This window comes from Cryptomeria japonica, chromosome 10, assembly GCF_030272615.1.
Source record: "Cryptomeria japonica chromosome 10, Sugi_1.0, whole genome shotgun sequence".
Classification (NCBI taxonomy): domain Eukaryota; kingdom Viridiplantae; phylum Streptophyta; class Pinopsida; order Cupressales; family Cupressaceae; genus Cryptomeria; species Cryptomeria japonica.
The window spans coordinates 18569516-18595952 of NC_081414.1; the positions used below are offsets into that span (position 1 = coordinate 18569516).

A 26437-nucleotide genomic window follows, 5' to 3' on the forward strand; every position below is an offset into this window, starting at 1 on the left:
GAAGAAATGAGAGAGGGAAGATTGGAAGACTCCGCCACAATGCAACTTCAAGAAGAAAACTTCATCAGCAAGCACAAGGGTACAAAGGAAGGAAGAATCTCAAGTACTTTCACCGCATCAAGATGACATGAAAAGCTCAAGACCTTGAAGTATAAAGAGATATCACACAACTATCTCAAGGCATGATAAGCAAACAAGGATGAATGAATGATGCTTCCCATCATCACACCAAGCATCGAGCGAGCTTGAAAGGTTGAATATCAAGAGATATTTCTCAACATCCCTTCATGGTGATGAGGTGATGAACCAAGTTTACAAGTGCGAGTTGAAGTGGCTTCCTAGTCATCATCCCAGTCACTACCTCCACCAATCATAGAAGTTTCACCTCAGCATGTCTAGATGCAGTGAACTTGACTCATCCATAATGGCACAAACTTTGAGGCACCTATCCCCGTTATTCATTGGTCGAATATTCCCGAGATGAAATGTATCAAAGCGTTGTGATTATTTCATTGGACAAAATAGAGTTTGCTGTAACAAACCCTAATTAGGGTTTTTATTGTAAAATCTCGGCCATTCATCTCAAAATTGATCTGAGCCATTGAATTGTATTGAGAGCATTATAAAAGGCTCAAGCTCTTCATTTGTAAAGGTTAATAGTAATAGTGAATAGAGAGATAATAGATAGTTTTCAGAAGAATGGAATAGCAATTAGAATAGAAGTTAGATTAGGAGAAGGCAAAGATTGTTGCCAAACCTTGTTGTAAAGAACAATTGATTCCATTGAAGTTATGGTGAATTTGAATTGTTGCTTCAACAACTTGCATGGTCTTTACTTCTCAATTTATTTTCATGTTTATTAGATTGGACGGAGGAAATTGTTGAATGCATTTATGTGGAATCCATTAAGTCCATACCACTAGCCTCTTGCTGATTGTAAGTGTGTCTTGCGTGGTCAACTGGAATGATATGCGCTTAACTTCAAATCGTTGTACATCCATTATTTATGCATTGACTCAAATGGTGATCAATGTTTGATGGTAATGATTTGAACATCATTGAATTATCCCTTAGAAGATTGCACTGAGCTTGTGTCAAATTGTTCGAGTTGATGGTGAGACCTCGCCCAGTAGGATTCCATCTAATCATTCACCCATATTCTTGCATTCTAGGCTTTAAGATAGAGTTCCTCAACCTTTCATCTTTTGCCCTTTTTTCAATTCGAACTAGTTTAGAACAAAAAGTATCACAACATTGCAACATCAGATGATCGAGTTCCAGCGATTCAAGCATTCGACAAGTCAACGTAAGTCCCCTTGTGATTCCAGCATAATCACATCAAACCAACGAGCTTATGCACACGTCGTGACCCAACATACCAAAACCTTGGAGTTGTCTCAAGTGATCCTTAAGCTAATCTTCAACATTTGTGTAACTTTGTTCAAGAGAGGATAAGATACTTTTGGATATTTTATTCTGTGTTCGCATGTGTATAAAAAACACATCAACACTACCAATGCATGAGACTTAGAAGTGGCATCATTTTTTATGAAGTTTTGATTGTTCCTGAGTCAACCTCTCACAAAATGTCTCAAATAATGGCATGACAAATGAAATACCCAACCCATCCATAGGGGAATAAAAGGAAGTCATAAAATATGAAAAGAAACCCGTCAATTTAAATAAAATCAAGAATATGCATTCCTTATCAGATCTATCTTTCCCACAACCCACTAATTGAGAACGCAAAGACTTGAACTTAACCAAATGGTCCTCAATAGTAGGAAATGTATCAATAGAAAGATATTCCAATTCTACCTCATTGCAAAGCTCTAACATCACTAACTGAACTAAAGAGATCCTTAAATTTATCCCATAACTCTCTAGGTTGTTACAAGTGTGGTTTTCGTTGCACCAAAAGATCGACCTGTTAATGCCCGATACAACCACTAGACTTATAGAATCCAGAGGAGACGGTTAAGCCATGTCACAAACCCGAGCGCTGCGCTGCACAACACAAGGAGACCAAGGGCGCACACCTTGCAACAATCCCCCCCAACACAAGCGAGGGGTTTGAACCTATTACCAAGCTTTGTTACCACTTGTTACAAGTGTGGTTGCCGTTGCACCAAAAGATCAACTTGTTAATGCCCGATACAACCACTAGACTTATAGAATCCACATGAGGTGGTTAAGCCATGTCACAAACCCAAGCGCTATGCTGCACAGCACAAGGAGACCAAGGGCGCAAACCTTGCAACATAGGTGTAGTGCACTCCTCAATGTGGAAGAACAAGGCATGCATGGCAATCAAGCCCATTGCCTCATCACATTTGTTCCTATGTGCAAATCTCTCATACTCCTTGGTGAAGGTAGGTTGTTGCTCATTCAACGTAGACCCTAATCCCTTAGACCAAAGCAATCTTTGCATCTTCACCTTCCATGTGTGATAATTATGAGTGAGAACCTCAAATCCTGATTGAGCCATGTGAACCACAAGACACAAATTGAGCAAAATAGGAAAATATCTAATAGAAACTGATCTGAAACTACCTAAATATGATAAGCAACTGAAAATGAAGCCCCCCCAGCAAATTGTACCTCTCCAAGTGTCAAGATGACCAAGTTATCAAGCAAATGCCCCAAAATGCAAAAAACTCAATAGATAGTACCTGGTGTTGAAACTGGGAAAAGTGCATGCACTGATGATAGAGCTCCTCAACACCTTTCCAACGCCACAAGAAGGACGAGAATCAAAGATCGTGGCAAAAAGTTATGAGCTCAAAAGTCCAAAAACAAGGATTGACTTCCAGCTGCAAAAAATCTTGATAAACAGGGAAATTAGGCGGATTGACTTGCACCACTACAAAGTTGGCAGAACCAACTTTCCAATGATATATGGATTGCGAAGATATAACTACGTATGCCTAAGATATGCTTTGTGGAAAAAAATCGCCTATATTGAACCCAATGAAAAATCAAGGGGGCCAAAAAAGGCCCTAACCAAATAGGCCCTAGGGCTGCAATATGACCAACTGCTCCAAAAAAATAGCCCAAGTGCAAAAAAGCCTGATTGGCTAAGATGGGGCCCACTCATTTGGCAAGGAGCATGCAAGTGGGGCTAGACAGGCCAAATGGAAGGCGTGCAAAGGTGGCAGGACCCACTTGGTTGGGCGAATGCAAATCCAATTGGCCTACATAGGGCATTGTCATATGAAGCGGGGCCTAAATTAAGTCCAAATAGGACGAAGTCTATGGCAGACCTAATAACCTAGCACAAAGTACCTGGCTCGTTGACGAGGGTTTTTCTTTGCCCAATGGGAGGGCCTAGATGTGAGGAGTGGGACCCGAGGTGGGAGCTCGCAGGTGAGAATTAATGTCCCAACGTTTAGAGGCGTCGGAAAAGAGAAAGCATCAATAGTTTGAAGATCAAGCCAGCCAAAAGATGTTGATGGGGCCTAGTATAGCGGAGCCTGTGATCGCCCCAAAACCCGTGCACTATCCAATTCCAATAGGACGGTGAACTACAACTTGGCCTTAGACCCCAAAACAAAATGCATGGACCAATCAAAAAGTAAGCTTCTCACCAATGATAAAACACGACCACCGGCATTTAAAATATGTGCTATGGATAAGACTAGCCACCCAATGTATATATATCACCATAGACAAGTATGATGTTGACCGTATTGAGGAACTTCAAAAAAATTAAACGCCAAAATACCAAACCTATACCAGACAAAAAATAGCTCAAGAATAGCCAATTTCTTTGCAAAAAATGTCAAATAAAGTAATTTTTTTGCGAACTGGCCTAACAGGGGGGCAATTTTTGTTTACCAATCTATACTGTAATGATCAGTATGGATGCAATACAAATGATGCAGGCAGACAAAACCTTTGTAACCCTCGGGATGAAAATCTCCAAATTCAACGATTTGACAGACATTCCTAAGATTTTCATGCCTTTTGGATGCAATGGCAGAGTCAAATTTGACCCAAAATGCACCAAACGATCAACTACCTCTCGAATTTGATAGCTAGCTCACTTCAAACCTTGAAAACCTACAATAAATCTCTATCCAAAAGCTCAATTCTCCGATACGAGGAGTTTTCTTGGCCAAAGCTCTAATACCATGGTGAAATGATAAAGAACCCATCATGAAGCTACAAACTTCAAGGACCAACCAAGAAAGATACCAACCACAAGAGATTGTGCGAACATGAGCTTCAATGAACAATGAGATTGAAAATGCTATGAATTGATATGTTACAATGTACAAATAAGCCCTACCCTTGATACAAACATTAAATGCATAAGGCATAATAATAAATGCCTAAAGCAAATATTAAATAATGAGACATGACTCATATCTTCTAGAATGCCACCTGGGATAACTAGCATGATCCTCTGAACATTATTAAATGACAAGTTGCATAGAAACATTATGACAACTAACTTAAATGTGTAATGTCCCCTTTTTAGCGCAACATGATATGGGGTGTCGTTAGCCTATTCTGACATGGTCCCGAAGGCTAACAAGGACATTGATGGGATCCTGAGGTGTTTTGGCCTAGGTGTTTTCGATTTCAGGCCAATCGGTGCTGCTTTGACAAGGTTTCTAGACACTTACTATTTATAGTAAGTTAGTCTCCAAGCAGTGACTTGAAATTTTTAGTGTTTCCCTGGTTGGCATAACTATCAGTAAAAATATTTGAAGGCGACAATGATTTAAAGGGATTATCAACAATGTTTTAATATTTAACGATAAAGTGTAAAGTTAAATTAAATATTTAACTTTATTGTTATTTTATAAGGTTGGGAATATAAAGTAATGTTTAAAATATTAAAAGTTCCCTTTAATGGTACATTGTGGGAAATAATATTTTATTCTAATTGTATTATCCCACATTTAGGAAATGAAGTGTTTGCATCCAGGGAGAAGATATAAATGGAGGTTGAGAGCTCTCTTTTGGGATATGCTGGGATGAATTAATGTGATGCTGTTGGATTTCGTAGAAATCTGATTATTGGGCTTGGAGGACGGAATCCCTCTTTGCTAGCATTCTCTTCGCTGTTGAAAGACACAGTCAGGAGGATTAATGGTGTTTTCATTCAGGAAACACATTGGGCTTCATTTGGTGCTCTCGCATGATGTTTTTACAGGGGTTTGAAAGTGCAGATTTGAAAATAGTGTTTTTGCTACAGAACCGCGTGAATAGTGTTTTTGCTACAGTACCGCGTGAATAGTGATTTGCTACAGTACCGCGTGAACAGTGTTTTTGCTACAGTACCGCGTGAACAGTGTTTTTGCTACAGTACCGCGTGAACAGTGTTTTGCTACAGTGCTGCGTGAATAGTAAAAATGCTACAGTGCCGTGAATAGTGCAGCTACAGTGCGTGAACAGTGTTTTCAGCAGGTTCTATACTTGTGGAGTCCAGGTTTGAATTTGTTTATTATCATATGGTCTGTAATATTCTTCAAATCTGATTTGTATGCTTGGAGTTGGAATTAAATAAATATCATCAGCATTAATCCTCTTGCTTTTGGCATTTGATATGTCTGGTTATTTTTATATTGAATAAACTTGAAAGCTTTACAATAAATACCAGTTTACCAAATTTATCCTCTAGCAAATCAAGAACCAAAAAAAATCCAGTAGTCAGCTTGCACGCCAACTGTTTGACAAAATTACACTAAGTAGAAAGGACATAAATTTAGTACCGAACAGGGGGTGCCCATTACAAAATGCAAGCTAGGTCCTAAGTAAACTTAACATGTGAATAGGTTCTAAATATGAAGTTTGAACTAGTTAGAATATAACCACATTCACACCAACATATTGCTCATCAATATGTGGAGAGCTATGACTATGGACTTCAAAATTTTCAACTCCACCTCCTATACAACACAGACTACAAAAATTCCTCATCAATTTGAGGAACCTTTGATGGTGAAATCTTCTTGGCGTAGCTATTTCTAACATGTTGGTGTAGATCTTACTCCCCCATAGCCCTCACCTGTGGAAAAAAAATGACGCAACCTTAAAAACCCAACAATGCTAAGTAGGAAAAAAATGCAATTCTTAGTCTTTGGTGTTTGTCAACAAAGTTGCAAATATGATAAAACCCTTACGTTAGGACAACTGGAGTCACTGGGAACTATTTTTTTAATCAAAAAAATAGTTTTATTTAATGTTGAAAACTGTTTTTTGGCCCCACCAGCTATAGATATGTGGGGGTCCTACTGGGAACACCAAAGGTACTACCCAAGCAATACCCTAGGTGCACCCGAGGACAAACTTGCACCACACCAAGACTGGTACCAGACCCACACGTGTACCCAGGTCATATATGAAGGACCCAATAACACAATTCGAAACCAAAGGCACTAACATATATGTATGTAATGTTCTTAATATACCAACCTATCCACCATCTGCTAGATTTATCACTTCTAGAGATATGTGAAAATCAAGACATTCGCACAATTCAATGGTAGCTTGGAAGATCAAACCATCACTTGTCATCCAAAAATATATTCATTATTGTTAAATTTGGAGAAATCCTTAAGGCATTACGAAAGAGTAATTTTAAAACAACAAGTTTGTTGAGAAAATCAATTTATATGTGGGACTTATTAGTTGGCACAAATCAGCACTCATTGGCTCAAAGAAGACATTCTATTAATAATCATCCTCCAAAGAATTTGATTGAACTAACAGACTTAAAATATTTGAAATTATTTAACAAAGCTATTCAAGCACTATTCAGATGGTTCTGTTATGAATTCCCTTAGTAAATTGGACATTATAATTGACAAAGGACTAGGAGAAAGCATCAAAAGTGAAGGTATCACAGTAAATGATATCGAGGCTTCTAAATTTGAGAATGTCATTTGAAATAGACATTATTTGATTTAAAGAAAGACATGAAAGTGATGCTAAACCATTCAGATTGGTTAATGGCTCTGAGTCATAATTTCCACTTAAGTAGCAAACCATATAGCACAGTTCAAACAGCGAAGTGCTAGAGGCATTAATGTCTCATAAAGGCAGCAATTTTACATTTTTATCACAAACCATAAAAATTTTGTGGGCTAGTAAAAGCTGCAACAGAGACAACATTACAAATGGATGCTATTATTCAACAAGTTAATCTGGTGATTGGACAAAAGAAAGATATCAATAAGACAGTTAATCTCTCACCTATAAGCCTGACTTAATGTATGTTCTGATGTTAAAGCTTAGTCCATTCTTTTGGAGTACAAGAGTTGTTGACATGATGCTGACCTGAAAAGTAAAACATCACTAATAAACAGGGCTAATGAAGAGAGTACAGGAGCTCGCATTGTTAAGGAATGCACCAAAAGCATGGCCATTCAACCAAAAACAGTACTATGGGAGACTCGTCATTCCACAGCTGTCAATCCCTTTAGCAAAGCATTAGCCAAGCTATAGAGGTATATCAATTATTAAACAATGCAAAGGAATATCAAGAGATTTAATGATGGCAATACATTAACTAGGAAATTGGAAAAAGCTAATAGAAATTTAGGTTTGTATAGATCTTTTCCACTTCCAAAGTGTCTTTGGAGATGCATTTCCATGTCTTCGTTGGAGTTTATTTGAAGATGAATACACATGACCATGTGCTGGTAGTTGATTACTCCAACAAGATGGGTATCTTCATTTCTCATTAAAAGGCGACCAACAGGCCACATGCAAGTCATGTTTCAGCACATTTAAATGGAACTTGATTTACATGCTTGATTAGCATGTGATTAAGGTGACATTTTTCCAAGTATCTCTTGGACTATTCTATGTTCATTAATGGATATTCAGCTGAGAAGAAGCACAATTTTCAAACCCGCAAAATGATGGAAAATGTGAGTATGTAAATTGAACAGTACTACAATCCCTATAGATGTATAACAAGAAACATTTTAAGATATAAGATATAATGCTTTCATCTTAGCAATCTTGATGCAACTCAGAATTTCGTGCTTCAAATGGACACATGCTTTGTACTTCCTTCAAGATTATATGAAACAAGTTCCATGTTAAAGAAAAAGAAAAAAGAAATTAAATTTATCCAAGTACAGAAATATTTTGCTAGAAAGAATGAGAATTTATCAATAGAAAATTGGAGATTTCAACTCATAACTATGTATTCAATATTTTGAGCACAGTAACTTTTAGATCATGCATTAAAATTGTTTGGGACTTGATTAATTGAAAAATTCTTGTTAATACCCTTCCAAAACTAAAATTCTACAAGGAGGTTGTCATGTTATTTATGGCCATCAAAAGTTGATCTGTTATTTTGCTAAATTTAATAAACATTAACTTAAATGAACTTGACCATAGAAGCTGTTCAAATTAACATGTCAGATAACCTTCTTAAACAGAACAGAAAATCATGTGTGTTGGTCAAAACTCTGGATAGAAAAAATTTACCTATAAATAGGTCAATTACTCAATAAAAATTTCATATTCATCAGTAATTAATATCTAATAATAATGCCCAGGTCAAGTTCTTAAGATTCAGATAAGCAAGAGTGCCTTTCTTGGAATAAATGCTTAACAACTATTGTCTCCTAGAAACCCACCGGTATATGACATAAGATTCATATTTTTTAAATCAAAACAGTAATAGAAAAGATTATGTGCACATTCACAGTGATAGATTGCATATATTCTAGATACTTTCAACACCTATCCTCAGACCAGATATGAATACAGATATGATACAGCCCAGATATAGACGGGATATTATGTCTAGATCAATATGAGTACAAGCCCATATCTGCATACATTATACTAGGCGGTCCAGAGCCATATCAGATCTAGGGTTGTTAAAAACTTTGATTAGCTACAAAAGATTCAGATTATAATCAACAAATATATAATAATCACAAAAAATAGTAACATAGAACAAAAAGAAGAATTTCTAAATCCATAATATAAAAATAATAAAACATTCATATGACATCATAAAATATATAAGCACACACATAATTTTGTATATCTTGTCTCTAGCAGTATCTATATTTACCACTAGGGGAATGGGCTTGAAATTTTCTGTATCCACATCAAATCCTGTAGCCATTTCCATGCAACTTTGTGATAGCAAGACATGCCCGGTGGAGCAAACAAAGTAACTATAGCTTGGTCCCCTCCTTCTAGGGCCATTAGGTCCCCTTTGGCTCATATGACTGGAAAAGTGACCTGCCCCCTTCCCCTTCCTAACCCGCCCCTTTCTTTATCCTTCGTCTGGCTCATATGACTGTGAAAGCGACCCCCCTCCCCACCCCCGAAAAATTCCAATCATAACAATCCTGTCAGACATTACAAATTAACATTCTGGTTCGTTTAATCTAAGATTTCCAGCTCAAAAGAAACATTGAATCTAGAAGGGATGCATTTGACTTGCAAACCAACACTCCACATTTGCACAAAACATTCAAAGAAATCGCCCAATAGACACAAAAAATATCCATCAATGCAAAAACGTGGGAATTGGCTCCCATGTATGTATATCAATCATGGGTTGTGTTGGTATACGTTTTATCATTCACCGAACATTAGAATAAAATGTCAAGGACACTCTACCCTCTCTTGAACAAAATCACTACATGTGCCAAGATTGCAAGAAAGACCACATGGCGACTCCAAGATTTATATGTGCGAATGGGCGACTTTATGTTGGATAGCTTTCTTGGTTATGTATGCTGAAATACAAGGGGGACTTACGCTCAACTAATATAAATCACAAACTGGGACTTAGATGAATTTGACGGTAAATGCTCTCTTTTTTTTTTGAGATTCAGTTTTGGATTTCAAAAAACAAGGATAAAAAGGATAGAGGTTTAGACACTCTATGCTACTCCTAAGAACTTGTAATGTCCCCATTTTTAGAGGCAAAATAATTAATTAATTAAGTTGTCCAAATTAATGATATTTCTTAAGAATAGCTTAATTGATTATTTTAATTAAAAGTATTAAGTTAATTATTTATAAAATTATCAAATAAATAAAAATTAAAAGGTAACTTTATATTTAATTAATAAAGTGGCTTAAATTAATATTATATCATAAAAGTCACTTAAGTGAAATAATATTAATTTAATATTATTTCTAGAAGCTTCTTGAAAGGATGGAGAAAAAGTATAAAAGAAGGTCAAGTTAAGCTTCTAATCATTGGGGATTTGATATTTGATTTGGAGTTCTTCGTGGTGAAGGAACCAACTTGGGTTTTGTTGATGTGTTTTTCATGCACATGCGAACACAAAATAAAATACCAAGGTATCTTATCCTCTCTTGAACAAAGTTTCCCCGAATGTTGAAGATTTCGCCTAAGGATCAATCGAGGCAACTCCAAGGTTCTTATATGTAGGGTCTCTACGTGTCGATAAGCTCAATTTGGTCTGAAGTGATTATGTTGGATTCACAAGGGGACTTACATCCGAATGCCTGAGCGTCTAATTTGCTGGAACTCAAGTCCTATCTACTGGCTGGAAGATAAAGAAATATCAAAAAGATACGGGGCTCAGAAAGTCTACTCTAAGACCTAGAATGCGAGAAGATGGATGAACGACTAGGTGGAGTCCTACTGGGCTAGGTCTTACCATCAAACTGAACAATTCGACATCAGCTCAGTGCGATCTTCTAGGGTAGTTCTGAAGATGTTCAAATCATCACTGTCAAACACTGATCATCATTCAAGTTAATGCATGAACAATAGACGCGTAACGACTCGAGATTAAGCTCATTCGATGTCAGTTGACCACGCAGGGCGCCCTTACAATCAGTAAGAGGCTAGTGGTTTGAACTAGGTGGATTCCACGCGAGTGCATTCAACAATTTTTCTCCATTCAATCTAATTATCTACCATCTAATATTGAAGACTCAACAAGAAACCATGCATATTGCAAGAAAGAACACATTTCACCTTAACTTCAATGAAAATGGAGTTCATTTACAATTTAGGCAACAATTTCTTGCCTTCTCCTCCTAATCTACTCTAATTGCTATTCTATTTTCTATTAATCATTAGCTATTCTAACCTCTATGAACTAACTATTAACCTTCACAAATGAAGAGTCGGAGCTTTATATAGAGAGCTCCTTACATTTCAATGGCTCTGATTGATTTACAATCAATGGCTAGGATTACAAGATAGAAACCCTAATTAGGGTTTGTTATAACAAACTCCTTTATCCAATGATAAAATTACATTTCATGAGAATGGACCAATAGATGTCAGGGGTAGGTGCCTCGAAGTTTGTGCCATCAGTGGTGATTCAGGTACATTGAATCTAGACATGTTGATGTGGAGTTGTCTGACTAGAGGATCAATGACTGGGATGCCACTTTGTCTTGCGTTTGTGCTTGGTGAATCAAGGAACGTTGTATTTCTTGATATTCAATGTGATGATGCTAAGAAGCTAACTTTGATTAACTCTTCTGAAACTATCTGCTTCTTCAACGTAGCCTTGCACTGACTTTGGTTGATCTTCTTCTGTCCTTGATATACTTGATGGATGACGTACCTCCTTGACTCCCATGTGTGTTTGATGAGGCCTCTACACGGTCGAGTCTTTCTTTCTTTTCTGTCATCTTATCTCCCTTTGAAGTGTCTGCAAGATCCTTCTTCTGATATCTTGTGGTTTCTCCACATAGTGGAATGAGGTCCTTGAGGATAGCTTGCAACTCCTTGAACACTTGAAGTCTTCCAACACTTTAGAAGCACCTTGAGTCCTCCTCCATGCATTTGAAGTGTCCTTAATGATGATGAAACTCAACGAGGTCGCCCTTGTCCTAGCCTGATCTTTCTTCTAGCCCGGCCTTCTTGATCTACAAAGAAAACAAAAGATGATTAAGAATATATGATATATATTCATTCTAACATAGCATTTCTTACCTTAAATCATCAATAAGAAGATATTTGAATCAATTTCCCTTGAAGCTAGGAGGAAAAGACACACTTTTAGAAGAAATTCGCTTCTGTACCTTAGAGAGGGTCAGGAGCGAATTTGACATGTGTGTTTAAATTCATCAAGTTTACACATTTCTACTAGCTCAAACCATGATTACAAGTCCTTAAGGCTTGGATGAGGTCGTTCTTCCTTATGCAAGTGTAATGTTCCCCAAATAAAGATATAAACCATAGAAATAAAGCTCACGATATTAATTATTTTTATATTAATACTTTACCTTGGGATTAATATAAATAATTAATATTATTAATTTGTATTATTAATGCAACGAAAGCAGTTGATGAAACTACCTCGAGAAGAATAAAGAGGCATAGCGGGGATATTGAAGACTTCATGGTGGAGAATAGAATTTACAGTCTGGTGAGACGAAGAATTATCTGAATTCATCCCCCTTTCGTCAGTGAGAAACTGGCCTATTGGTGGAAGTAAACAATGGGTGGCAACGTGCATTAGAAGACTCATCGTGTAGGTATATGGATGCGGAAGTCCAGCATTGAACGGAGTTTCAAGCACACCTCCAGATTTATATTGCTCGTGTGGGAAGTGTTCTAGATATAAGGACCCAACAGCATAATCTTTTCGGACTGGTTGGGGAGACCGGCCGATATTTACAGTCCGCTCAGAGAAGCAGAAGTCACTTCGTAGTCATAGCCGAAGTGCATGTTAATCCCATTTCCGATGCGACAAAGAGAACCGAGAATAGTCATCACGCGTGAGATTTTGCAGTTGCGAATGCCCTCGTGGAGTGATAGGAGAAGGAGATGAAATGTTGCAGGAGTTTCCATTGCCATAATATGTAACACGGGAGTGAAACTATCCGATTAACATAACCCAAAGAAACCCGATATCGGGACTATACCTGTATATTCGACATTCAAGAAGAATACAGAAGAATTGCATGGAACGTATAGTGTGGTCAATGGTGCGTGATAAAAATAGAAAGGACAAAGTGTTTGTGTATGGGATGACTGCGCGTGGGTCGTGCTATATGCTGGCTGTACATAGTGCGGGGTAGGAAGGATAAACTCCAGATTGGTGCTGTGAATTAAACCGGAATAGCAGTAGTATCAAACCGAGGTGGAAGTGACAAAGCATCTACAATTCAACACGAATATCAGGTGCACCAATAAATAAACTTGTATATTCCTTGAATTAAATAAATATTGTTCTGCCAGTAAATGATTATATCTAGTGGGAAAGAAGAATATCACAATTTGAATAGTGTTCATTTTCCAATCAACAACTCCATACTTATGTCTTAAAACTACAAAATTTCTGATGAATTAGATATTTGACGAATAGTCAATTAAGGGATTTTACAGCAAGGTTCTTGAACCAAGGATTCTACCCAAACTGGAGGTGAGATGTAGATTTTGAAAGAATTCGCTCCTGTACCTTTGGAAGGGTTAGGAGCGAATTTGATCCTCTAGGCTCAATTCATACTCCTTTCCACTTAGTCTTGTCTTAGACTTGACCCTTCAATCCCTCTCTCCTGAAGCATCATTGATTTGACCCCCCAAAAAGGCCTAAAAGAAGGATTTCGCTTTGGACCTTGGCCAAGGACAAGACCTATAAGGAATTTCGCTCTGGACCCTTTGGAAGGGTCAGGAGCGAAATTTGTGATTTAGCTTCAATTCTATCATTTCCTTTGCTCCAAATCACTTATCAAGGCAAGACTTAACAATTCTCTCCCAACAATGCCTTAGGAATCAATATCTTGATCTCAACAAGGAGCAAAATATAGTTTTTAGGAAATTTCGCTCTGGACCCTTTAGAAGGGTCAAGAACGAAATTTACATTTTGCTTGATTTTCCCTCATAAATCTTCATTTTTCATTCTTTTCTCATCAACAACAAGTCTTTTGCCTTCAAAAATGCTTGGGAATGAGTTAGTTCATAGGTTGGAGCAAGGTATAATGCTTCATGGAGAAATTCGCTCTGGACCCTTTGGAAGGGTCAGGAGCGAAATTCTCTTTTTGGCTCAATTCACACTTCTTTTCTCCTTTCTTTGCCTTGAATTTAACTTGTCAAACTTCCTTCTATCACCATCAAGTCAACTTGCTCTCAAAGTGGTGTCTACTCAATGCTTTTGGTGAGGAAATAAGCTATCCTAAGGATTTTGCTCTGGACCCTTTGGAAGGGTCAGGAGCGAAATTTGGAAAATAGGGCTTGTCCTTGATAAAGCTTTCTCCTAGCTTGCTTGCTTAGCTTCAAACCACCTTAGGAAAATACCTTGAGGGCAATTTGCTTTAAAATTGTGAGAAAAATACATGCTTTTGAGAAATTCGCTCTGGACCGTTCGGAAGGGTCAGGAGCGAAATTGCTCTTTTAGGCTCAATTCTTCCTCATTTTCACTCATCTTGCTTTAGACTTGTCTTTTTGAATCCTTTCCTTGCCATGCATGTCCACTATTTGATGTCCTTAGTGAAGAAATAGGTCTTTTGGGGAATTTCGCTCTGGACCCTTTGGAAGGGTCAAGAGCGAAATTTGCAATTATGCTCAAATTCCTTACTTTTCATCACTTCACTTTGTTTCACACCTCAATACTCTCTCAACTATGCCATAAGGACAAGGTTTATGAGGCAAATTGAGACCAAGAAGGTAGATATAAAGGAATTCGCTCTGGACCCTTTGGAAAGGTCAAGAGTGAAATTGAAATTCGCTTTGGACCCTTTGGAAGGGTCAGGAGCGAAATTTGACATGTTTAAGTATAAGTGACATTTCCTTGTATCTTTCTTCCTTCTTATACTTTAAGTTATATTCCATATATATTTGTCAGGATGTTTGAGAGTGGTTTCGGACCTCCATAAGTTATAATGCAAAATCTAGTTTTTGAAGGATTCTTCAATTTTCTAGACAGTGCCAAATTTCAAGATCAGGATGACATTCCAAACTTAGCCAAATTTCAGGAAATTTGAGGATCAGGATGACATTCCAAACTTCTTAAGGCGAATTCGCTCTGTCATTGATGTAAGGGATGGGACCTAGGAGGACATTATGCATTCAACCAAGGTTTGATTTAGCAACTTGAAGTGCGACCGGATAGTACACAAAAAACACCCTAGGAATGATCTAAATAACCCCTAATTACTCAATTGACCTGACCTCTTGAGGAGATCCACCTGCCTCAATCCCTTAAATGCAACGGCTAAGACACTAAAACGACTAACAACAAAACCAAAAGGACTAACCCCAGAAAGCAAAAAGTGGGGGATCCCCATTTGCAATGGGGCGATGTGTGAATACGTCACAACAGGTTTCTACCATTATTTGATCTTTGGGAACAGAAACTCCCATAGATTGGCATAACTGAGGTGGTGAAAGATCCTCCAAAGGGTTGCATTGTGGTGGAAGATACTTCGGTCTTTCACATAGGGCTTATTGAGCTTTGTTACAGCATCCAAGGAGTTTGGTTTGGTATGGAGCCTTCATTTGTGGGTTGATTGATTTCAGTTTTGGCATCCATTTATTGAGGGCAGATAGGCACTCCATTTAGGAGTAATTTGGAGGTGATTTTGTGAAGTTTGGAGGTGGTTCTCAGATTTATACAGGTCTGCCAGAAGGTTGATCGGACCACATGAGACTCACATTTATGTTCATTGCATTTGATAGAAGGGACAAATCGTTCTGGGTATTTGACCAATCATTTTCCCCAAACTAGAACATCATTTCCATCATGTTTTGAATGCTTTCCTAAGTTTGAAGGTGACATGAACAGTGGTCGTGAACAGTGACATCGCTACAGTGGTCGTGAACAATACCGCTACAGTTTATGGGCATTTGTATTGGGTATTGCTTGCTTCTTCACTTTCAGCATTGGGCGATATTCTTACCAGGTTTTTTATGTATTTTGTAGTGCATTGATTGTATATCATCTATAGGGGAAATTGTTGTTGCAGATGTCTATAACCAGACCGATCAGACCTATCTAAGCAATTGAATTATGAATGTAAACCAAGAGTCAAGGCATATTTATGTTCCATTGTATTTGGTGATTGCATACAATAAAGGAGAAATTAGTTGCAGGTCATTTTTTATGACATCTCTAATGATAGCAGTTTGCATGCCAAGTGTTTGTAAAAATGTCTCTTGGCTGTAGGTACACATTTTCGTTTGAAAACTCATATATATGCATTGAGAAAAATCAAAAGGAGTCATCTATGCATTGAGCTCATAGTTTAGATATTATAGAAATTGTTTGCAAGCATTTCTTATGCATTGGTGTCAATAACACGCAACTATATCAGACTGATAACATAGACCAGCAAGCTAGAAGGTTGTTTGTGAATTGTTTGACAATATTCCTTGTGTTATAAACGGCACAAATTACATCAAATTGGACAAGGGATATTACAGAATTCAAGACAGTAAAGACTAGGTGAAACCAATAACAATACTCTACTCCGCCACACTCAAGACAACTACACAAAGCAAGTGCAATCTTCTAGGGTTGTGCTCAAGATTTTCATACTGTGAATAAAACCATCCAACAAACAATATTTATACAAAGTAGAAGTTAAAGCATCCACGATATAAGCTCAGGCTAACTTTACATACCGAATAAAAATCATTTATTCAAAGAAAGTATGAGCAATTGTTTCACCAATCTATACTATCAAATACTTCATTCATCTAACAATCTTTTAAAGGCAAATTTACTCTAAGCAAATCTATTACACGTTGAAGAAAATATGCAACCATGCAACCATGTGATAATAACAAGGTTTCAAAGCAAAATGCAAATGAACTTCTATTATCAAAGTAGCTCTTCAAAACAATTTCATAAATCTCTCCACACAACAAAATGAGAGAATGAGAGTTTATATAGAGTTCCGAAAAACAAATGAAAGGTCGAGATCAATCTAAGATCAATGGCTAAGACACAACAACCCTAGATAGAGTTTCCCAAAATAACATCAAGGACAAATGTATTAAGGACAAGTGGCGCAATGAGCTATCTTCTAGGAGGATGCATCCTTATGCTCTTGAGCGGCAGTATGTTCAATGAACTTGGACACAATCAGGTTGACTTCCTCCATCATGACATGTGGCAACATATTGCCCTGAATTCCCATTCGCCCAAGTCATCTGCACAAGTGGCAAAAGCAATCTCCCATTCCAACTCCTATTTTTGGAAGGCATCCTAGATGGACAAGAAATCCGATGCCTTAGTTAAATTCTGCTTCAGGACTAGTCCAATGATGGTGGAAAAAACTTCCTGAGTTTTGAGCTTTAAATTTTCTGCCTGCATATCATTTTCTCGGATGGTCTCCTTTTCAAGTAGATCAACAGTCATAGGGAAAATCTTGTTTTGAATCTCTTTAATCTTCTCCTCAGCCTTAATGCTATCAGCCTTCACTTTTTCTAAGACTTCACTTCGTGCAACCAATGCCCAGTGCCATGTGTTGAAATCATATGCAGCCCCTACTGCAATTACGTTTCCATCAATCAATTCTTGCTTAGGAATTCCTTTTAACACTTCGAGGCACGGGATAATTCTATCCTGAACATCACAAAGGTTGTCCGCCATGCTCGCAATTTTGGAGAGAAAAAAGGAAGTTTGCCCATATGTCAGCATCAATTTGTCCACAAATGTGGCTGCTTCTTCTCTTTTGCTTGCCATCCATTCATTAGCCTCCCTTGCTATCACTTTTTCTTCTCCAAAATTTTCAATTGTTTCTTGCGAAGGATTCAAAAGTGGAGTTGTTGCATCGCCTTGGTTAAGTAGCTTGGTCAAGTGTTGAATATATTCCTTTAGGCGATCGCTTTCTTTCTTGTATTCTCTTTTCTTTGCAATCTCCTTGTCCAATCTTGCCTTCACGTAAGTGATTGAATTGTCCAAGTCTTCAACCTCTTGACCATTGGTAGTTGGTCCCAGGTTGATAGTGGTTATTTCATGCTCTTGAGGAGTAATATCCTCCTTCACCTTGTCCACTTTTGGCACAGCAATTTGTACTAAATGACAGTCGGTTTCATCCTTCTGAATTGTGGAAAACCTCTTGGCTGGCTTCTTTGCAGCAACAATCTCTAATCTGGCCAAGAAATCAGCCGTGTCATCTTCCTCTTGAACTTCTACTGGCGCTTTTATCTTCAACCTTTCTTTCAACTAATCCGGAATCATAGGTTGTTCAATGCTTTCTTCTTCCTGATTACCTTCTTCACATGGAATATCCTGAACTCCTCGAAGAGCGAAAATCATTCCCTCTTGAAAATCCTCATCCAGAATATCCATCTCATTCTCTGATTCAAGTATCTTTGTGCCTATAGGAGATGGGGGTTCTTCGTCTTTCTGTTGGATTGACTCCATATTTCCCTCATGGATTGGACAAGGAATCCTGATTTCAGCCGATGACTCATCCTAAATAGTTAATACATTGTTCACATTCCTGGATGCAGCAGAATGGGATGGCTTTGATCTCTACTTCTTCTGAGTAGGTTCCTTATTAACAATTTTCTTCCCCTTTGACCTCGAAGAGCCCTCAACTGCCTCCTTCCATTTCTTGGAATTGATGCTTTCAATTGGCTCGACACTTTGGGACACTCCTGCATTTGAAGAATATGATTCCATTTCGCCCACCAAGTTATAAGTGAGGGTCAAATTCCTTCGTCTTAGCACTTGGACTTGCTGATCAACCCACCATTGTGAGTACTTGACAATTGACCGCATTAAGGTGGTTAAATCTACGAGCTCTGGCTCTAACCATCTCACAAAGGGAAGAGGCCAATTCTCATCAAAGTGCGGCTGAGTGTACTCCCCATCATTTTCTAATTGTACACGGAAAAGCTCAGTTGTTCTAATCAAGCTTACTGGCAATCTAGACCATAGTCTTTTCCTGGTATTATACTCGTCTGCAACATTTGCCCAAACATCCTCCAAATCAACCTTATGCCTATACTTTTCTCCATTCACTGATCCAATATGGTTATGAGGATCAAAATCAACTCTGGATCGGTAAAATGTGAATGGATACCACTGCATCTCTAATCTGGCACCTTCAGCTGCTTGTGGCGTTGGGCAAGATTCCAACATATTTCCAGTGAAAAATGAAAAGAAAATGGTCGCTTTCTGCTTTGTTCTTTGGAAGCCTTGATATGTTTCTGATTGCCTAAGGACTTCAAGTAAGATCATTCTATTAGTGGGATAGATTGGAAGCCAATAAGGACATCGGGTAAATCCCTGGACTCATGTATGTAAATCTTGGATACTGGATAAACCAAGATCCATACTTGCTTATTAAGCTCTTGGCTTCCTTAGTAAGCCTCTGATGAGTTCCTCCCTGCAATGTCCTGGTGATGTACATCAGAAATGCATCATTTACCCGTTTGAAGTGGGCCTTTTCAATAAGCTGCAGCTACAGATAACAGTCATAGGACTTGAATTCATTCTCGCCATTGCCTACTATGTCTTTGTCGATCAGTCCTGCATATCTGTAGTTTCTTGCCAGTAAGTAAACAATGTAGGAGCTCATGTAAAAGGACTTCATCCTTTCCAAATTTTTCAATTGTTCATTCAAGTTGCCGCTGATTATCCTGGACCAATTGAACATTCTGACTCCAGAGGTGATCTCGTCAATGAAATAGCACATCCATGTTTCAAATGGCGCACCCTGAGAGTTGCCCATTACTCTATTCAGATGTAAAATGATATCACCATAGTCCTCCTTGAAGTCAGTATGAAGCAATTTCTTCGGCACTCTCTTGAGGGTGGGCCTCGGCTTCTCCAGCCACAAAACTTGTTGACATTTGTTGCGCAAAGCTCAAGCTGTCCCTCATAAAGTTTTTGGTTTCTTCTTTAGTTTTATAGGAAGTCCAGTTGTGATTTGGTATCCCAAACGCTTCCTGAATGGCTAACTCTCCGAGATGAGCCAATATTCTCCCATCTAGCGCAATGAATTGTCTTTCTTGTGAGTTGTAATGTATGGCACATTCGATCATCAACTCAAAGCACTCCATAGCCAATGGAAATCCAGCTACTTGGACAATGCCATTTCTCATCATCCAGCGAGCAATAGGTGTTGGCAAGAGTCCATTTTGCCCATACATTCTCCTTTTGAAATCTTTGAAATCCACGTGCCCGAAGTTGGTGTCTGTAACGTTTTTCCATTTGGAATTAATCTTTGACTCCGCCTGCAATCCTTTATTGGTGAACTTCATCTAAACTTTTCTTGAAGGTCCTCCTTTGGTGGTCATCAACCTGTAATAAACATGAAAAATTTGACATTACTTACCAAGAAAATTTAAGATTCTAACTCTGATTTTTGGACCTTCTGCTCGAAAATTTCACTTTCAGCCTGTCAAAAAGCTAAATTTCTTGTGAAAATCAGACTGAAAATGGAAGAATTTGGCTTAACACTTAGAAAATTTTGTGAGAATAATTGATTAAGACAAGAAGGATGAAAGAAATCAGTCAAACTCAGATTTTAAACCATTGAAATTATACTTTTGACTGAATTTCTTGATGAAAAATCTGTCTTTACTTCTAGAACTTCTTGGTAAATTTCTTCTTTACTCAAAAAATTTACTTTGTCCTTCGAAATCTATCAACTTTAACCTTGAGAGAGCAAAACCTTTCGCAATCGAACTTTGGAAAGAATGAATTGAAAATGACAAGTTAAACTTGATATAGAATTGAAGACTTCAATGATTTTAGCAACTTCATGTTTTTCTCTTATTAGATTCATCGGACCTAATCTCTTCCAAAATGGAAACTTAATCTTCATCGAAAATTTTTGAAAGAAAGTTTCTAATTTTTACCTTGGCACCACCTTTCATTTAACCAAAATATCTTCTTTTTTAACGAGTTGGCATGGAATCTTCTAGATTCCTCGAGTAAAAAAAATTTCCTAAGTGTTAGATATTTTGAAAATTTCTTCAAAGTGTTGGAAAAATATAATAAAAATATTCTAAGTGTTGAGTTTATTTTCCTAACTTCAAACTTGATTAAACCTTCGTCCATGGCGGATTTTAAGTGCTTCATGTCATGTTTACCGCTTTCTCTAACCATTTCTTCTTTCTTCTTGGCGAACTTGATCATCTTCATGCCAATTTTACCTAGGCGGACTTCATAGTTTTCAAGCCATTTCCTATGGCATGGCGGACATTGCTTGGACATCGTTTGCTTGCTCTTATTCATGGCAGATTTTAATTTTCCTAAGCCATTGTCATCTTCTTCCTGGGGCAGGCTTTGCTATTGGTTGGACATCTTTTTTTCATGCCAAGGCGGACTTTATGAATTCCATGCCATGTTCTTTCTTCTTTCCTGCAGACTTTAGGCTTTGCAAGCCAAGTGTGCATGTTGGACTTTAACATCAGCAAGCCACTTTGTGGCGAACTTTATCATTGTTATGCCATTTTCTAAGTGTCTAGGTCGGAGTTCAAGATTGATTGGCCATGTTCTTCTAAGTGCTGGGCAGACCTTGACCTTCTTTTGCCATCTTCATACCATGCTCACCTTGATTTCTTCTTGGTGGACTTCATAATTGTCAAGTCATTGTGCATGTGCTAGGGCGGAGTTCATCTTTACCATGCCATTCTTCTTTGAGCAGATGCTTATCATATGTTAGGGCGGAGTTTGCAGCTTGCATGCCAAGTGTGCATGTTGCTTGGGCGGACTTTGTGAGTTCCATGCCATGTTTGACATAGGCGGACTTTACTAACTTCTTGCCAATCATACCAAGTGCTGGGCGGACTTTGCCAACCTCATGCCATTCCCTTTCATGCTATGCCATCTTCATCTAGGTGGATTTAGACATTGTCTTGCCTAACCTTGGGCAGAGTTTTGCAGCTTGTATGCCATGTTAGGGCAGACTTCATGCTTGGCAAGCCAAAAGGTGGGCCGACTTTGTGCTTGGCAAGCCAAGTGTTGAGCGGACTTGGCACTTGGTTTGTCATCTCCCCTTGCTTTCTCTTTGGGCGGACTTTGTATGTTCTATGCCAAATGGAGGGCGGTTTTGGCCTTTGTCTTGCCATCTTTCTTTACTTAGCATGGCGGACTTGCTGATTCTTTGGACATTGCAAGGCTGACTTTGCACTTGGCTTACCATCTCCTTCATTGCTAGGGCGGACTTTGCAGCTGCTAGGACATTTGCCTATAGCGGACTTAACATGGCTTTGGTCAATCCTAGCTTGGGAGGACGGATTTCATGCTTGGCAAGACATCTTTGCCATTTTTTTGTTCTGACCTTAGACGAAGTCGCTCATAAGTTGGATATTTTCTCGGACATGGCCAACTCCACTAATGGCATAGCCTTCTCCATTTTTGCCATGAACACTTGGATGAATTCTTTTGTTCAACAATTCATGTTTGTCTAGAACATCTGGAACAAAACCCTGTCTGGAGATTTTCCCTTGCTTTTTGCACTTGAAGACACATTTTTTTGATTCTGAAGATAGGAATGTCGTTGCCATGACCTGAGGGACCGAATCCTAGGTCAACTTTCAAAAAAGCTGAAAAAAACAAAAAAGCAAAAAAAACAGGTGAAAAAGTTGCTTCCCGGATTGGTCCCAAAGTGCCAAAAATGAAAAAGCAAAAAAGCAGGAAAAAGCAAAATCCCACAAAAATAGGAAGGTGTCAGAATTGACCCTAAGCAATTGCGTTTTTCATCCTTGGGGCCTTCTAAACATTTTGATGGTATCCAGACACTGCTCAGAGCATGATTTTCCTAATTGACTTGGATTAATTTTCAAAAACCCTAACTCTAAACTCTCAAAAATAAACTTATGAAATTGCAACACTAAGGCAAAACCCTAAAAAGCAAACTGCTGGGGGTCCCCATTTGCAATGGGGCAATGTGTGAAAAGGTCACAACAGGTTGATAATATGATATGGGTTTGGACTGGTATATACCAAGGCTCACGGGCCTTTTGAAATCCCCTTCTATCAGTGCAAGTATCATGCTCTAATAGTGGCATCAAGTATTCATTCATGTAAAAGGTCTTTGGATCGTAGTTGTAACATAATAATAATTAAAGAGAAACAAATTTCTAAATCATCAATATCTCTTCAATATCTATCCTCAGATTTGGATTTTACACAACAGTTTCAAGTCGTCAGACTGTGATCTAGAAAGACAAAGCACTTTCCACCTTGACGATCCATGTTTGTATATTGGTAAGCATGCTCCTTGTATGTGTGTTTAATTCTACTTTGATTCAAGTGTGATATATATGTTATCGAATCAAGTACCCTCTGCAATGTTAAAAGGGGCCTACATTGAAAAACAACTTGGAATTGAAACCACATCCATGGTTAAAGAAATTGAGATTCAGAAAACAATATTATAAATACCTGGAAGCAGTTTATTGGCCATATTTTCAACATGTTCTTCCAAACTCTGCTGTTCATAAGTTTTACCCTTCCCTTTAGCATTCTCTGTCATCTGAAACTCCTGAAACTCCTCCATTATCCCATCCCACTTCTCGGCAGTCATTTCTTCTGATTCATTAGGTAGTAACTTCTCCTCCGTATATTCAGTAGCATTGTAAAGATCATTAATGTCTGTGGCAACTTCATGAAGATCCTCAAAGTCAGATTCGAACTCAGAATCACGAACATCTTCAACAGGACGCAGACGAAGGCTCTCCATGATCTCTTCGTCACTCTCTTCATGCTTTGCAGAAGCAGCTCTTCGTAGTACCATCTCTGCAATCTTCTCCAAATTATCCTCCTTTCCGCCCCAGAATTTTCTCAGCTCCTCTAAGAGCTCTGCAAATCACGGTTGATTTTCTTAATGCCAAGGGCCATAGAAATCCCAAACTTATAATAAGTTTTAAAAATATATCAACATCAATTCCCATTTGAGGAGTTGAGGAGAATGGTATATGGGGGCACTGGTAAAGATCATGAATCCAGCAGACACGTGGCAAGATTCTGGTGTGACCCAGGTTTAAGAGGGTATATTGTAAAGCTGAAGAGAACGGTAGATGGGGGCATTGATAAAGATCAGCAGACAGTGGCAAAGTTCTGGTGTTACCAAGGTTTAACAAGGTATATTAGGAATCTTGACAATGTAGCTAAAATTGGTCCAAGGTTTGCAGAACTTGTAGCTAAGCCACCTCTAAGTCAAGGGAGCAAACCAAGCTCAATTCTTCGGACAGAAGTAACGCAATGGAATAGATACAATGGGTCCATAGCTCCCATGAAAAGAGTTTGCCACTAATCCTTATTTTCAGTTTTAACTCAAAGTCAAATCTTCTGAGTGGATGCTTGCAAATCCAGAGTGTTGTGATGTCATGGTCACGATGAGCTCCTAACTTCTACGGATATGTAGCAAAGCTGTGGTGTAGTGACTATGGTACACTCAGGTGTGTCCCAGGTTTAACGCCATCCATTTCAGTGACCAAGTTTTAATGAGGTGCATTCCAGTCTAATCCAATGTTTTTAGAATCTTTAAAATGTTTTTGATATAAATAAATGAAAAACCCAAATTTTAACCAGTTTTGTTACTGTCAAATAGCCATAGAAATGTTCAAAAAACACAAAAACGTGCTTACCTTTGGTCTCCACATCTTGCACTAATTCTGATGCCAAAACTTTAATTTCATCTGATCCAGTGGGCAAGTCTTTGACATCTGGAGAAGCTGCTTCTTTAGATAAACCTGAGGCGAGTTTTTCTTCGCCATTTCCATTGCCAGTATCATTTCCGCTACAATATGAGCGGCAGAAATGTGAAAATGAAAACAGAGCAACTGTTGTATCTGTCTTTGGAATATGTGAAATCAAAGGGATTGGTGTTGTTTTTGTTTTATATCTTTGGGCGATGATGATTTGCCTAGTAGCCCCTGAAGCATATTTGAGAAATCTACTCATCTCGTTAAACCCTAAGCCCTACGCTATGTTAAACCTCCTCACCCCACCTTTGTTCGATTCGGCGGGGATATCAGGCTTTTGTGAATCAAATGGTCGCTACTACACATTCTCGGCATGAAAAAACTTCAAAAACCTTCAATGGGGAAACAGGCATTCAATTCAGCATTTTTTTATTGTAATGTTCAAAATGTTTCTTAAAATTTATTTTATATTTTGTTAAGTGGTGTTTTGAGAAAACTCTCTCCCCCTACCCTCCCTCACCCTAAAAGATTAACATGAAAGCGATTCAAATACTGCTGCCCTCAATACATATTGTTTGTAGATGGGTAAAGTGTAAATATTTTTTTCTTTTTGCTTTGTATTTATTTCATTTTTTTTTGTTAAATATGTTGTTTTGCTGTTTATTTTCATAGATTTTAGTATGAAATAGTTTGTTTTTTTTATTATTTTATTTGTTTAAGTTTATTTTTATAGTTGAGACAAATTAGATTCTATCATTTGCCCATCTTGATTAGAATTATATCAATAATTGTGTTTCTAGAATAGAATCTTTTATATGATTATATTTGTTTTTGTCAAAACTCTATTTCACTTTTCTTAAGTCAATTTAATTTGAAAATTTGACTATTGATCATCAATTTAGGCACTAAATATATCAAAATAACATCTAGGAATACATATTTAAGGGTTAACTTCTAAAGTATTAATGATCATATAATAACATCCATTACGAGAATCAACAAGCATTGAGAGCATTTCAAGAGCATTTAGATCAGAGCAACTTTGCATTAGCAAAAGCATTCACTACATCATGCATCCTACATTTTGACACTTGAATTCTTCTTCTACACATTATGAACAACAATAGATATGGGGCTTGGTTTTGAGGAAGTCTACCACTTCAATTTCCTACATAACAAATCCCTAAAGACGTTCTTTAACATTATCATAATCTCATTTCAATTATCACATCAAAGGTGAAGAATTAAAGAGTAGGTAACAAAGAAGGTCAAAACCACACCAATAATTATGTCCAACTATTATGCAAGGATTAGAGACACGTCTAATTTAGAAGGAGCACTTTAGATTGGTATGTTGCAATCAAGAAGTGATTTAGGAGCACATTAATAGTTTGATTCCATCACAACTATGTATTTTTGTTGGTGTAATTAATTATTCATCTTGGATATAATTACACTTTACTTAAGTTTACTTAGGTACATGCACCACATTGTAGTTTGCATATGAGACATTTAGGGAGATGTGATACACTGGGAGTGTGTATGTAGGAGAATTTCCACCTTTTATGGTGTGATCTTGTTGTTACTTTATCATATCCACTTATTGTGGAGTGATAATTCCACCTTCAGTGGGTGATCCACCTCATGTGAAATATTTTACTATTTCTCCTACCTACCTCTACCTACCTTTGCATCTCATTGAGCCACATGTCATCATTGTGTGCTCTCTTGTCTCTTTGCCTTGCCTTTATAAGCAGGCTCATCTACATTGTATGTAACAATTCTTGATGATCCAGTTGATCGGTATTTGCTCTTGATAGGAATACAATTTATTCTTGTCATATTTTGTCTCTCCTATTGTGCTATTCAATGTGCTCTAGATCTTGGCTA

General features: G+C 37.8%; 1 protein-coding gene across 1 annotated transcript in view; it reads right to left on the minus strand.

The window, feature by feature from the left end:
* The window catches only part of LOC131076735 (uncharacterized), an 82927-nt gene extending 57885 nt beyond the window's left edge, over positions 1-25042 (minus strand). Inside the window, exons 1-2 of the mRNA XM_058014044.2 lie at positions 24491-25042; positions 23286-23702 (exon numbers count right to left, since the gene is read on the minus strand). Coding sequence (XP_057870027.1) covers positions 23286-23702; positions 24491-24806 — 733 coding nt within the window. The 5' untranslated portion in view covers positions 24807-25042. The remainder of the gene's footprint in view (positions 1-23285; positions 23703-24490) is intronic.
* Positions 25043-26437: the final 1395 nt, after the last annotated feature.